The sequence below is a fragment of the Oncorhynchus gorbuscha genome, linkage group LG05 (assembly GCF_021184085.1).
Source record: "Oncorhynchus gorbuscha isolate QuinsamMale2020 ecotype Even-year linkage group LG05, OgorEven_v1.0, whole genome shotgun sequence".
Taxonomy (NCBI): domain Eukaryota; kingdom Metazoa; phylum Chordata; class Actinopteri; order Salmoniformes; family Salmonidae; genus Oncorhynchus; species Oncorhynchus gorbuscha.
In genome coordinates, this window is record NC_060177.1 from 54,712,629 (window position 1) to 54,727,117 (window position 14,489).

Here is a 14,489-nt window from a genome sequence, read left to right on the forward strand (position 1 = left end):
TTTAGCTGTAGGCCATCATTGTAAATAAGAATGTGTTATTAACTGACTTGCCTAGTTAAATAAAGGTTAAATAAAACAATTCTAAAATTAAAAGCAGTTTTATAGCTTAGGGATAGGAGCTGTTCAGTGGTACTGCTTACGTGTGGTAGCAGAGAGAATATTCTATGACTAGGGTGGCTGGAGTCTTTGACAATTTTTAGGGCCTTAGGGCCTTCCTCTGACACCGCCTGGTATAGAGGTCCTGGATGGTAGGGAGCTCGGCCCCAGTGATGTACTGGGCCGTCTGCACTACCCTCTGTGGCGCCTTGCAGTCGGATGCCAAGCGGTTGCCATACGAAGCAGTGATATAGCCAGTCAAGATGTTCTCAATGGTACAGATGTGAATGCTACGGGACGATAGTCATTTAGACAGGTTAACTTGACGTTACCATGGCCACATAACCATATACGAGTACAATACCCATAAAGTAAAGATTCCACTAATCCATTTCCCAATGCATCTCCAGTGATTCTACCTGTCCTGGTTGTGTTTTGCAGAGTGGTCCAAGTCGTCTGACCTGGCGATGACCTCAGGGAGCAGAGAGAGGTGTCAGGCCAGGAAAACAGTCAAGATTTTGGAGGGGAGTTCTTCAGATGCTGTAAGACAGACAGACAGACAGACAGACAGACAGACAGACAGACAGACAGACAGACAGACAGACAGACAGACAGACAGACAGACAGACAGACAGACAGACAGACAGACAGACAGACAGACAGACAGACAGACAGACAGACAGACAGACAGACAGACAGACAGACAGACAGACAGACAGACAGACAGACAGACAGACAGACAGACAGACAGACGTCTGAACACTGAACCTGTTCAATCAGACTCAAACTGCATCAGCCATTTAACTACTAGGTCCTGCACAGTGCCAGTCTAACGGAGCCATAGCTATTTATATCAGTACATGTAAAGCTGTGTATAGCCCATGTAAATTGATTGATTTGAGATGACCCTTCATTGACCTCTTTGCTCTGGTGAAACAGGTGGACTCTTACCTTTCTGACGTGTGCAGGAAGAGGAGGCACAGGGGAGGAGAGCCTGTGTGCTGGTCTGCATCTGCTAGCCTCAACAAGTTCGGTATGTGTCAATGAGCAGTTCCCATAGAGACAGAAACAGGGCACACCTTTCTTTGCCATAGATCACGTCTGTGACAGCATTGTAAAGCTGCACTCCATCTCTATGACAGTGCTCTACCCAAAATGTCAGAATGTACCTGAACCTAAAGCTATGGATATATCCTACACTCTTAGGAAAAAGGGTTACAAAACGATTCTTCGGCTGTCCCCATAGGAGAACCCTTTTTGGTTGCAGGTATAAGGCTTTTGTGTTTCCATGTAGAACCCTCCATGTCGAACCCTCTGACTTCATATCAGCTTTTGACGATTCACCATTATCTTTTCACCAAACACCCTCTGATGTCAATATTGTTACAGATTTGGAACCCCTGGATACTTTGCAGAAAGAGCATTTTTCACGTCAGGTAAGATTTTATGTTGTGTATAAGCAGTTATATTTCCTGTATTATAAACATGTTAAAGGTCCAATGCAGTCAGTTTTATCTCAATATCAATTAATTTCTGGGTAACAATTAAGTACCTTAACTGTGATTGTTTTCAGTTAAAATGGTTAAAAAAATATATATATATATTAAAAAATAGCTTCTTAGCAAAGGGCAATTTCTCAAGGAATAATTTTTCTAGGACAGAACATTTGCTGTTATTCGCAGAGCAGTTTGGAATTCTTTCGTATTTGTCTATTAACTCATTTACTGTGTAGTGATGTTGTCTTGGAAGGCCAAAACGCCATCCCACCTAAACAGGCTGAAATGTCTTTTCAAACAGCTTTTACACTAAAAGGTCATTATCATAATTTTCACAAATTCATAGTATTATTCCAACCTCGTAGTGTGAAAATATACACAAAAAACAGTGAAATCATGTTTTTGACTGCCATGGGCCCTTAAGTAATAAAACCGTGGAGATGTATACTGTATAGCGATATCTCTATTATAAGGGTTGAAGACTAAAACTATGGCTGCGTTCCAAGCTGACTACATTGCAGTTGCCTGCCAGATCTCACAGCGTCTGGATAGTTGTTTAATTATCAGCTAACCATATCATATGACATACGGTACCTTGTGAACGTCTACTCACCCTTGCAATTTATATGTTTTTGCCTTAAATGTCTATTTTCCCCACCACTGATCTACAGTTTACTCCACATTTAAGTGAAATAAAAACTGTCATCAGAAATGAATACAATTTTCTTAACAAAGACATCGTGATTGCAAAGGTCTTCACACCCCAGGAGCAAATATTTTCATAAAGAATCACAATTTCTTGATTGGTGTCCATCTGTTTGCAAAAGTAGTGGCTCTCTTGATTTGAGAGCAACTTCCTCTGCCTATCAAGTATCAAGGTAAGACCCAAGTGCAGACGAAGTTGAAGTAACAATGTTCATTGTTACAACAGGGGCAGGCAAACGACAGGTCGTGGCAGGTAGGGGTCGATAATCCAGAGTAGGAGCAAAGATGCAGGACGGCAGGCAGGCTCAGGGACGGGCAGAGTGGTCAGGAGGGCGGGTACAGGGTCAAGGGTCAAAAACCAGGAGGATGGGAAAAAGAGAGACTGGGAAAAGACAGGAGCTGACAGGACAAATGCAGGTAAGTTTGACAAAAAAAAGACGAACTGGCCCAGACTGACAGAAAACACAGGTATAAATTCCTGGGGGAAGATTGGTGACACTTGGAGGGGGGGGGGGGGGGGGACAGGTGAAACTAATCAGGGCGTGACACTGCCTCTATAACGTCAGAGGATAGTGTATAGAGAATTCTGCCATACATCAATCATTTCCAAACAAACTGACTGAGCAATTTTGACCAAAAACAATGGATATATGTTGGCCTAAAAGTTGTACATAATTGGTGGAATATTATTCAAAATGATTCACAGCTGCAATTGCAGCAAGTATTAACTCTGGGGTGTGAAGACCTTTGCAATCAAGATATCAGTTAGTTATTATTGTTAGTCATTTTTAAAATGTTTTATACATTTTCCTTCACTTTGAAAATGTCGAGTAAATTGTGTAGATCGGAAAGAAAAAAATCTAATTTAATCCCTTTTTAAATAAAAATGTAAGGCAGCAGTATGTGCAAACTGTGCAAGGGGATGTGTAGACTTTCACTAGGCACTGTAGCAATCTGATGCCCGACTGTGCAGTCGATGACATAGCAATCAACTATTGGTTGATGCAATGCAACAACTGTTATGTATGTTCTGCTCTTCTCCTGTAGGATTCTAGTCAGTCCGTGTTGACCAGCTGGGCCTGCTCTGTCAGCCGCAGGTCCTCGTAAGTCTGCATGGGGCGGGATGAGCTTATAAGATCACATGTATTGTACATGTACCCTTTTTACACTATCCCGGTTCGGCTTAGTAGTGTAAAAAGTCCAAATGGAGTCCGACCTGGGTTAAAAAATGTTCTTGAACTTTCAAATACTTTTGAGCGTTTGATTGAGCCTACCTGGAGTGACAGATGAGCGGGGTTTACTGTTTTTGTACTATCCCATTGGTTCCATTGCGGCAGACAAGATCAATCAACCACAGCTAGTGATTTGCTAGCAGTTAACTAGCAGTTAGTAATTGAAGGAAAACACATTTGATCTCAGGTCTGCATGGAGTAGTGCTGGAATTGTGGAGAAAGTAGTCATTGTGGAAGTACTGAAGTTGTGTATAGTAGGCTAGTTTTATCTGTTCTGTATGTTCTTCTGTTGTAGAGTGCAGGGTGGGATCACACCTGAAGGTAGGCAACCTGACTCGTGTCGAGATAAATTGCTTGTATATAAAAAAATGTATATATTTGTTTTCACTCTCATTCTTTTTCTCATCTTTCCCCTCTTCTAGAATATTCACCTTCCAAATCAAAGTCGTAATTGTTAACTGTAATTGTTCATTCTGTTCTGTTCTTTGTTGTTTACTCTGTGTTTGTCTGTTACATTTCAATCGATGGAAGACCTGGACCCACACTACTCAGGTACTCCTCAACAATCACATGAATCATATTTAAAAAATATATAGCTGCAAGCAGCAATGAACGGTGTTCACAGGTTGACAGATAGGACACAATATCAGTTGGATATCAAAGTAAGCACTTTATCATGTGGGAACTATCTTATTTTATGTGCAAACAGTGAAAGCATTACCATGTTTATCTCTCAATACCACACGGATGACACTAGCAGGACCAGATTACCGAATGGGCCGAAGGGCATGTGCCCAGTGGTCCCCGACCTCCAGGGGGCCCCCAACCAAATGTATTTATAATTTTTTGGGGTTGTGCCCCCCCCCCTCCAAATAGCATATGATAGCAAAATGTGTAGGATAGCAGGAAATCAGCTTTAAAAATGCTAAATGTTAAAGGGTAATTTCACTGCTGCTCTATTCCACTATATATGTCCATTAATATGTTATTAACATATCATGTGTCATAAAAATAGATAACTTCACTACATGAGAATATCAGCATTTCTGCATCTCATTTCCTTGTTGTAAGCCAACCACAATATCTAGAATTCATAGCGATATCAGGACAAGTATCTCACTGTTGAAGGTGGATCCAGTTGATGTGGAGAAATATCAAAATGTCTGTGTTTGTAACCAGCACTTTCGGCCAGAGGATTTCTAAACTGATGGGTTTTCCAGGTCGTCAAACATTGAAAAGTGAAGCTATTCCATCTATTTTCCCTTTCAAAAAAGAAGGCATCCGATCAGCCAGCATATCAGCGCAGCAGAAAAGAATTCATGCTGAGGTAAGGTAGCTAACATTACCTAGCTAACAAGCTAGCGAACTACATTTGTTTATCTAAACCAAAATCTAGCTAGCTAGCTAGATTTAATAGTATGCTAGCTAGACATTCCAAAGCATATCAATATAATTAGCCAGCTGCTATCTGGCGACGTAGCTTTGCAAGCTAATGTTAGCTTCGTTAGATTATGTTAGTTACAGCCTACCGGACCGTATCTGGTCTAGCTATCAACATCAAGCTCAACACTATGGCTCCATGATGAGCAGATACAGTGCATTCAGAAAATAGTCAGACCCCTTGACTTTTCCCACATTTTGTTACGGTATAGCCTTATTCTTAAATTGATTAAATTAATTGTTTTCCTAATCAATCTACACACAATACCCCATAATGACAAAGCAAAAACTGTTTTTTTGAAAACATTGCAAATGTATTAAAACAAAAAAAACAGAAATACCTTATTTACATAAGTATTCAGAGCCTTTGTTATGAGACTTGAAATTGAGCTCAGGTGCATCCTGTTTCCATTGATCATCCTTGAGATATTTCTACAACTTGATTGCAGTCCACCTGTAGTAAATGCAGGGTTGGTCCTACAAAGCCAGAGCCCCCTGATGGAAGAACATAATATACAAAGGAAATCTCAAAGCTACTAATGAGAACCTTGACGACCTTATACCTAGTCGGTGGGGATTCCGGTGGGGTACCCCCACCCAGGTAGTGGTAGTGCTGACAACACTGGCTCCTTTGGCTGAGAAGCAACCTTACACATGAATGGTCTCAGGATGCTTTACTGTTGGCATGACACAGGACTGATGGTAGCGCTCACTTTGTCTTCTCCGGACAAGCTTTTTTCCGGATGCCCTAAACAATCGGAAAGGGGATTCATCAGAGAAAATGACTTTACCCCAGTCCTCAGCAGTCCAATCCATGTACCTTTTGCAGAATATTAGTCTGTCCCTGATGTTTGTCCTGTAGAGAAGTGGCTTCTTTGCTGCCCTTCTTGACACCAGGCCATCCTCCAAAAGTCTTTGTCTCACTGTGCGTGCAGATGCACTCACACATGCCTGCTGCCATTCCTGTGCAAGTTCTGTACTGGTGGTGCCCCGATCCCGCAGCTGAATCAACTTTAGGAGATGGTCCTGGCGCTTGCTGGACTTTCTTGGGGGCCCTGAAGCCTTCTTCACAACAATTGAACCGCTCTCCTTGAAGTTCTTGATGATCCGATAAATGGTTGGTTTAGGTGCAGTCTTACTTGCAGCAATATCCTTGCCTGTGAAGCCCTTTTTGTGCAATGCAATGATGACGGCACGTGTTTCCTTGCAGGTAACCATGGTTGACAGAGGAATAACAATGATTCCAAGCACCACCCTGAAGCTTCCAGTCTGTTATTTGAACTCAGTCAGCATGACAGAGTTATCTACAGCCTTGTCCTCGTCAACACTCACACCAGTATTAACGAGAGAATCACTGACATGATGTCAGCCTTTTGTGGCAGGGCTGAAATGCAGTGTAAATGTTTTTGGGGGATTCAATTAATTTGCATGGCAAAGAGGGACTTTGCAATTAAATACAATTCATCTGATCATTCTTCACAACATTCTGGAGTATATGCAAATTGTCATCATACAAACCGAGGCAGCAGACTTTGTGAAAATTAATATTTGTGTAATTCTCAAAACTTTTGGCCACGACTGTACACTACCATTAAAAAGTTTGGGATCACTTAGAAATGTCCTTGTTTTTGAAAGAAAAACAAAACATTTTGTCCATTAAAATAACATACAGTTGATCAGAAATACAGTGTAAACATTGTTAATGTTGTAAATGACTATTGTAGCTGGAAACGGCTGATTTTGTTATGGAATATCTGCATAGGCGAACAGAGGCCCATTATCAGCAACCATCACTCCTGTGTTCCAATGGTACGTTGTGTTAGCTAATCCAAGTTTATCATTTTAAAAGGCTAATTGATCATTAGAAAACCCTTTTTCAATTATGTTAGCACAGCTGAAAACTGTTGTCCTGATTAAAGAAGCAATAAAACTGGCCTTCTTTGGACTAGTTGAGTATCTGAAGCATCAGCATTTGTGGGTTCGATTACAGGCTCAAAATGGCCAGAAACAAAGTACTTTCTTCTGAAACTCATCAGTCTATTCTTGTTCTGAGAAATTAAGACTATACCATGTGAGAAATTGCCAAGAAACTGAAGATCTCGTACAACGCTGTGTACTACTCCCTTCACAGAACAGCGCAAACTGGCACTAACCAGAATAGAAAGAGGAGTGGGAGGCCCCGGTGCACAACTAAGCAAAAGGACAAGTACATTAGAGTGTTAGTTTGAGAATCAGACGCCTCACAAGTCCTCAACTGGCAGCTTAGTTAAATAGTACCCGCAAAACACCTGTCTCAACGTCAACAGTGAAGAGGCGACTCTGGGATGCTGGCCTTGTAGGCAGAGTTCCTCTGTTAAGTGTCTGTTATGCAGGTGAATGAGGACCCAAAAGCGACTTGGCGAAAACAGAGTCTTTATTCCAGTAAAGGAAATAGGCAATACTCCTGGACAATCAGAGCAGAAAACAAAACATAAAAAACTAAATTCCACTCGTAGTGACGAGGACAGACTGGAGACTCGACCATAAACTGTAGGTTTGCTCGGGAAGGCACCGACCGTAGCAGACTCAGACACCTGCTCACACGCAGCATCTGAGGGAAACAAGACACGACAGGGCGAGACAAAGACACAGCACGGCGAACAATATACAAGGATCCGACAGGACAGAAACGGAAGACAAGGGGAGAAATAGGGACTCTAATCAGAGGGCAAGATACGGAACAGGTGTGAAAAGATTAGATGATTGAGTAGGGGAATAGGAACAGCTGGGAGCAGGGACGGAACGATAGAGAGAAGAGAGAGAGGAAGGGAGAGAGAAAAAAGGGAACGAACCTAATAAGACCAGCAGGGGGAAAACGAACAGAAGGGAAAGCAAAATGACAAGACAATATAAGACAAAACATGACAGTGTCTGTGTTCTTTTGCCCATCTTAATCTTTTCTTTTTATTGATCAGTCGGAGATATGCCTTTTTTTTGCGACAAAAAAATGAAGAATGGGAGAAACTCCCCAGATACATGTGTGCCAAACTTGTAGCGCCATACCGAAGAAGACTCAAGGCTGTAATCGCTACCAAAGGTGCTTCAACAAAGTACTGAGTAAAGGGTCTGAATACTTATGTAAATGTTATATTTCATTTTTTTGCAAACATTTCTAGAAACCTCTTTTTGCTTTCTTATTATGGGGTATTGTGTGTAGATTGAAGAGGGGAAAAAGTTATTTAATCACTTTTAGAATAAGGTTGTAACGTAACAATGTGAAAAAAGTCAATGGGTCTGAATACTTTCTGAACACATTGTAAATATACTGAGGCATAAACATGGTCCATGTTTTGTTGTCATAGTTTGTGTATTCACAAGTAAGCTACAACTTCTACTGTAGTTTGTCTGTATTGTCTGTATTGTGGAGACTAAGTTGATTGTTCATGCAAGACTTGAAGTCTAATTTGCAGAAAATAAGGTCTTGGTTACTGACTGGTTTCTATTGGAGGTGCGTATTGTGTGGAGGGGATGGTGTGGGGAGACTGACTGGTGTCTTGTGGAGGTGGGTATTGTGTGGAGGGGATGGTGTGGGGAGACTGACTGGTGTCTATTGGAGGTGGGTATTGTGTGGAGGTGATGGTGTGGGGAGACTGACTGGTGTCTGTTGGAGGTGGGTATTGTGTGGAGGGGACGGTGTGGGGTGACTGACTGGTGTCTTGTGGAGGTGGGTATTGTGTGGAGGGGATGGTGTGGGGAGACTGACTGGTGTCTTGTGGAGGTGGGTATTGTGTGGGGAGACTGACTGGTGTCTTGTGGAGGTGGGTATTGTGTGGAGGGGATGGTGTGGGGTGACTGACTGGTGTCTTGTGGAGGTGGGTATTGTGTGGAGGGGATGGTGTGGGGTGACTGACTGGTGTCTTGTGGAGGTGGGTATTGTATGGGGAGACTGACTGGTGTCTTGTGGAGGTGGGTATTGTGTGGAGGGGATGGTGTGGGGAGACTGACTGGTTTCTATTGGAGGTGCGTATTGTGTGGAGGGGATGGTGTGGGGAGACTGACTGGTGTCTTGTGGAGGTGGGTATTGTGTGGAGGGGATGGTGTGGGGAGACTGACTGGTGTCTGTTGGAGGTGGGTATTGTGTGGAGGGGACGGTGTGGGGTGACTGACTGGTGTCTTGTGGAGGTGGGTATTGTGTGGGGAGACTGACTGGTGTCTTGTGGAGGTGGGTATTGTGTGGAGGGGATGGTGTGGGGAGACTGACTGGTGTCTTGTGGAGGTGGGTATTGTGTGGGGAGACTGACTGGTGTCTTGTGGAGGTGGGTATTGTGTGGAGGGGATGGTGTGGGGTGACTGACTGGTGTCTTGTGGAGGTGGGTATTGTGTGGAGGGGATGGTGTGGGGTGACTGACTGGTGTCTTGTGGAGGTGGGTATTGTGTGGGGAGACTGACTGGTGTCTTGTGGAGGTGGGTATTGTGTGGAGGGGATGGTGTGGGGAGACTGACTGGTTTCTATTGGAGGTGCGTATTGTGTGGAGGGGATGGTGTGGGGAGACTGACTGGTGTCTTGTGGAGGTGGGTATTGTGTGGAGGGGATGGTGTGGGGAGACTGACTGGTGTCTATTGGAGGTGGGTATTGTGTGGAGGTGATGGTGTGGGGAGACTGACTGGTGTCTGTTGGAGGTGGGTATTGTGTGGAGGGGACGGTGTGGGGTGACTGACTGGTGTCTTGTGGAGGTGGGTATTGTGTGGAGGGGATGGTGTGGGGAGACTGACTGGTGTCTTGTGGAGGTGGGTATTGTGTGGAGGGGATGGTGTGGGGAGACTGACTGGTGTCTTGTGGAGGTGGGTATTGTGTGGAGGGATGGTGTGGGGTGACTGACTGGTGTCTTGTGGAGGTGGGTATTGTGTGGAGGGGATGGTGTGGGGTGACTGACTGGTGTCTTGTGGAGGTGGGTATTGTGTGGGGAGACTGACTGGTGTCTTGTGGAGGTGGGTATTGTGTGGAGGGATGGTGTGGGGTGACTGACTGGTGTCTTGTGGAGGTGGGTATTGTGTGGAGGGGATGGTGTGGGGAGACTGACTGGTGTCTTGTGGAGGTGGGTATTGTGTGGGGAGACTGACTGGTGTCTTGTGGAGGTGGGTATTGTGTGGAGGGGATGGTGTGGGGTGACTGACTGGTGTCTTGTGGAGGTGGGTATTGTGTGGAGGGGATGGTGTGGGGTGACTGACTGGTGTCTTGTGGAGGTGGGTATTGTGTGGGGAGACTGACTGGTGTCTTGTGGAGGTGGGTATTGTGTGGAGGGGATGGTGTGGGGAGACTGACTGGTTTCTTTGGAGGTGGGTATTGTGTGGAGGGGATGGTGTGGGGTGACTAACTGGTGTCTTGTGGAGGTGGGTATTGTGGGAGGGGATGGTGTGGGGTGACTAACTGGTGTCTTGTGGAGGTGGGTATTGTGTGGGGAGACTGACTGGTGTCTTGTGGAGGTGGGTATTGTGTGGAGGGGATGGTGTGGGAAGACTGACTGGTGTCTGTTGGAGGTCTTTCCAGGACACTTGCAGTACAAACAAATCTTCTGCAAGTGGTAGAAGCAGTGGGGGCTGAACAAAGTGTACAAGCCCAGAACCCACCACTTCATGGAGAGGCTTTTCCACCTCGTTGTGAAGTGCAGAAAGGACCAGATAGATGTCTACAAGGAGCCAGAGTCACAACTCCCCAAAGCCAACATCTCTACAGCGCCAAAACCTGCTAAACCATTACCCAACACAAGAGTCGCACCAGTTTAAGAACATTCTGGAACCTGCTGCAACGTTCAACCAACACAACATCCATATTCAGTTAGACTGATGTTGTAGTATAATATAGAATACCTATTATGCTCCCAACTGCATTGTAGTATAGATATTACTAGCTGTACATATGTAGATAATTGTGTTTTATATAAGTACTGTCAACTGACTAAATGATTCCAGCTGCATCAGAAACCAATAAAGTGAGTGACTTCAACTTGTGGATCAGTTCATTGTGATGTCCATGAAATATATTTGGATAAACTAGCTCCAATCTCACTGCTAAAACAAATGATGTAGGAAGTTGGTGTATCATTTAAATTTTCATTTCTTCGCAAGTAATATTGACAGTCTGTCAATATAGCAAATAAGTAGACATTATTTGCTCTAGAGACTGAAGTGAGTTTACAAAGCAGTATGCAGGAACAGTTATGGCAATGTTGCCAGTTGCCATATGTCATAACATATATATATATATACAGTAGAATAAAAATGTACTACTAATGCCTTTAATAAGTATTACAGTTCTACAAAAGGAATACTTGCATAAGGTGTGTTTGGGTGGTGCATTAGGTGTTCGCAGTCACTTTGCTACAAGGGGAGATTGTTGTTATTGTTGTGACCTTTCACATCTCCTCTTGAGAGTCATCAACTTCTTTTTTTTTTTTTTATTTTTTTTTTTTTAAAATTTTACCCCGTTTTTCTCGCCAATTTTGTGGTATCCAATTGTTTTTAGTAGCTACTATCTTGTCTCATCGCTACAACTCCCGTGCGGGCTCGGGAGAGACGAAGGTTGAAAGTCATGCGTCCTCCGATACACAACCCAACCCAGTCGCACTGCTTCTTAACACAGCGCGCATCCAACCCGGAAGCCAGCCGTACCAAAGTATCGGAGGAAACACCGGGCACCTGGCAACCTTGGTTAGCACGCACTGCGCCCGGCCCGCCACAGGAGTCACTGGTGCGCGATGAGACAAGGATGTCCCTACCGGCCAACCCCTCCCTAACCCGGACGACGCTAGGTCAATTGTACGTTGCCCCACAGACCTCCCAGTCGCGGCTGGTTACAACAGAGCCTGGGCGCGAAGCCAGAGTCTCTGGTGGCACAGCTGGCGCTACAGTACAGCGCCCTTAAACACTGCGCCACCCGGGAGGCCCAGAGTCATCAACTTCTTCGTATCCACGTGGTATTGTCGCATGGGCAATCATTGTGTACTGTCTGTATTTCTACTGAAGCAGCATGATGTTTAATATGAGACATCTCACAGACAGTGCCTCTTTGCTTGACATCGATGGAAAATCAAAAGAAATCAGCCAAGGCCTCAGAAAAAAATTTGTAGACCTCCACAAGTCTGGTTCATCCTTGGGAGCAATATCCAAATGCCCGAAGGTACCACGTTCATCTGTACAAACAATAGTACACAAGTATAAACACCATGGGACGACGCAGCCGTCATACCGCTCAGGAAGGAGACGCGTACTGCCTCCTAGAGATGAATGTACTTTGGTGCGAAAGGTGCAAATCAATCACAGAACAACAGCAAAGGACATGGTGAAGATGCTGAAGGAAACAGGAACAAAAGTATCTATATCCACAGTAAAACGAGTCCTATATCGACATAACCTGAAAGGCCGCTCAGCAAGGAAGAAGCCACTGCTCTTAGACCACCATAAAAAAGCCAGACTACGGTTTGCAACTGCACATGGGGGCAAAGATTGTATTTTTTGGAGAAATGTCCTCTGGTTTGATGAAACAAAAATATAACTGTGTGACTATAATAACCATCGTTATGTTTGGAGGAAAAAGGGGGAGGCTTGCCGAAGAACACTATCCCAACCGTGAAGCACGGGGGTGGCAGCATCATGTTGTGGGGGTGCTTTGCTGCAGGAGGGCCTGATGCACTTCACAAAATAGATGGCTTCATGAGGGAGGAAAATTATGTGGATGTATTGAAGCAACATCTCAAGACATCAGTCAGGAAGTTGAAGCTTGGTCGCAAATGGGTCTTCCAAATGGACAATGACCCAAGCATACTTCCAAAGTTGTGTCAAAATGGCTTAAGGACAACAAAGTCAAGGTATTGGAGTGGCCATCACAAATCCCTGACCTTAATCCTATAGAAAATGTGTGGGCAGAACTGAAAAAGCGTGTGCGAGCAAGGAGGCCTCCAAACCTGACTCAGTTACACCAGCTCTGTCAGGAGGAATGGGCCAAAATTCACCCAACTTATTGTAGGAAGCTTGTGGAAGGAGAACTGCAACATTTGACCCAAGTTAAACAATTTAAAGGCAATGCTACCAAATACTAATTGAGTGTATGTAAACTTCTACGCCACTGGGAATGTAATGAAAGAAATAAAATCTGAAATAAATCATTCTCTCTACTATTATTCTGACATTTCACATTCTTAAAATAAAGTGGTGATCCTAACTGACCTAAGACAGGGGATTTTTAGTAGAATTAAATCTCAGGAATTGTGGAAAAACTGAGTTTAAATGTATTTGGCTGAGGTATATGTAAACTTCCGACTTTAACTGTATGTACATTTCCAGCTGCAGACTGATAACGCGACGTCTAGGATTTGCTTCTTCTGTAGTGATCAATAGTTTCAGTGTTTATAAGCGTTTTGCAACATTTGGCTCGTGCCTCAGTGTCACGTTCTGACCTTTATTTCCTGTGTTTTGTACTTAGTTAGTATGGTCAGGGCGTGAGTTGGGTGGGTAGTCTATGTTTGTTTTTCTAGGTTTTGGGAATTTCTATGTTTCGGCCTAGTATGGTTCTCAATCAGAGGCAGGTGTCATTAGTTGTCTCTGATTGAGAATCATACTTAGGTAGCCTGGGTTTCACTGTGTGTTGGTGGGTGATTGTTCCTGTCTCTGTGTTTGCACCAGATAGGACTGTTTTAGGTTTTCTCACGTTTGTTGTTTTTGTTAGTTATCTCATGTGTAGTTTCTTTATAAATTAAAGAAAATGAATAACCACCATGCTGCTTTTTGGTCCGCTTCTCTTTCACCAGAAAACCCTTACACTCAGTCTGCTTGGTCTATAGAGCGGTAGATTTCTGAACCATTTCTAACGTTTTCAGCTGGCGCTGCACGTAACTGGTCTCATATGTTAATTATTCAGTGCGTCCTTTTAAACACTTGGGGAAAAACGGTGTTCCATTATGTTTTGCATAATCTCTGTGCTCACGTGGGCGTGGTTACTGACTTGGTAAACTTGACATAAAACATAATTTTCTCATTTAGAAGACTAAAATCACATTTCTATCTTTTTTAAAGTATTCTGATACTTAATCATGTATTTTTATACAACATTCAGATGCAAACCTCATAATTGAGAGGTACAGTTATATGGTTCTACAGTCTTTCATGATGTCACAACGAGGGTTCTTTCAGTCTGAACATTTACACATTCTCAAAAATATAAATATTGTTTAATTCTCCAATTTTGGGGCGGTAGGAGTTTTGGCGGGAGAAGGTCCTTTGTTCTGCTAAGGTCTCTCCCTCCATACTGCTTGACAAGGGAAGGTATTTACGACCATCATAAAACCCGCCCCGGGGGTGGGAGGGGTTGCCTAGCCAGCACCCCCGATCTCCATCTCAGGACTGGCAAGTCATAACACTAGATATCCTGCAATGTCCTGGCAGACAGGAACATCGTTGAGACAAGTCCAATGGCTCTATTGAACAAGGACAACCATATCTACTCACTGCTAGCGTGATCATGCAATCGGTGAAACACAAAGGCCAC

General features: G+C 43.8%; 1 protein-coding gene across 1 annotated transcript in view; it reads left to right on the top strand.

Moving 5' to 3' along the window:
- Nucleotides 1-14,489, top strand: part of LOC124034896 (transient receptor potential cation channel subfamily M member 6-like) — a 75,337-nt gene that overhangs the window by 51,918 nt on the left and 8,930 nt on the right. The window contains 6 exon segments of the mRNA XM_046348296.1: nt 538-638; nt 1,036-1,129; nt 1,486-1,532; nt 3,345-3,400; nt 3,825-3,850; nt 4,061-4,081. Coding sequence (XP_046204252.1) covers nt 538-638; nt 1,036-1,129; nt 1,486-1,532; nt 3,345-3,400; nt 3,825-3,850; nt 4,061-4,081 — 345 coding nt within the window.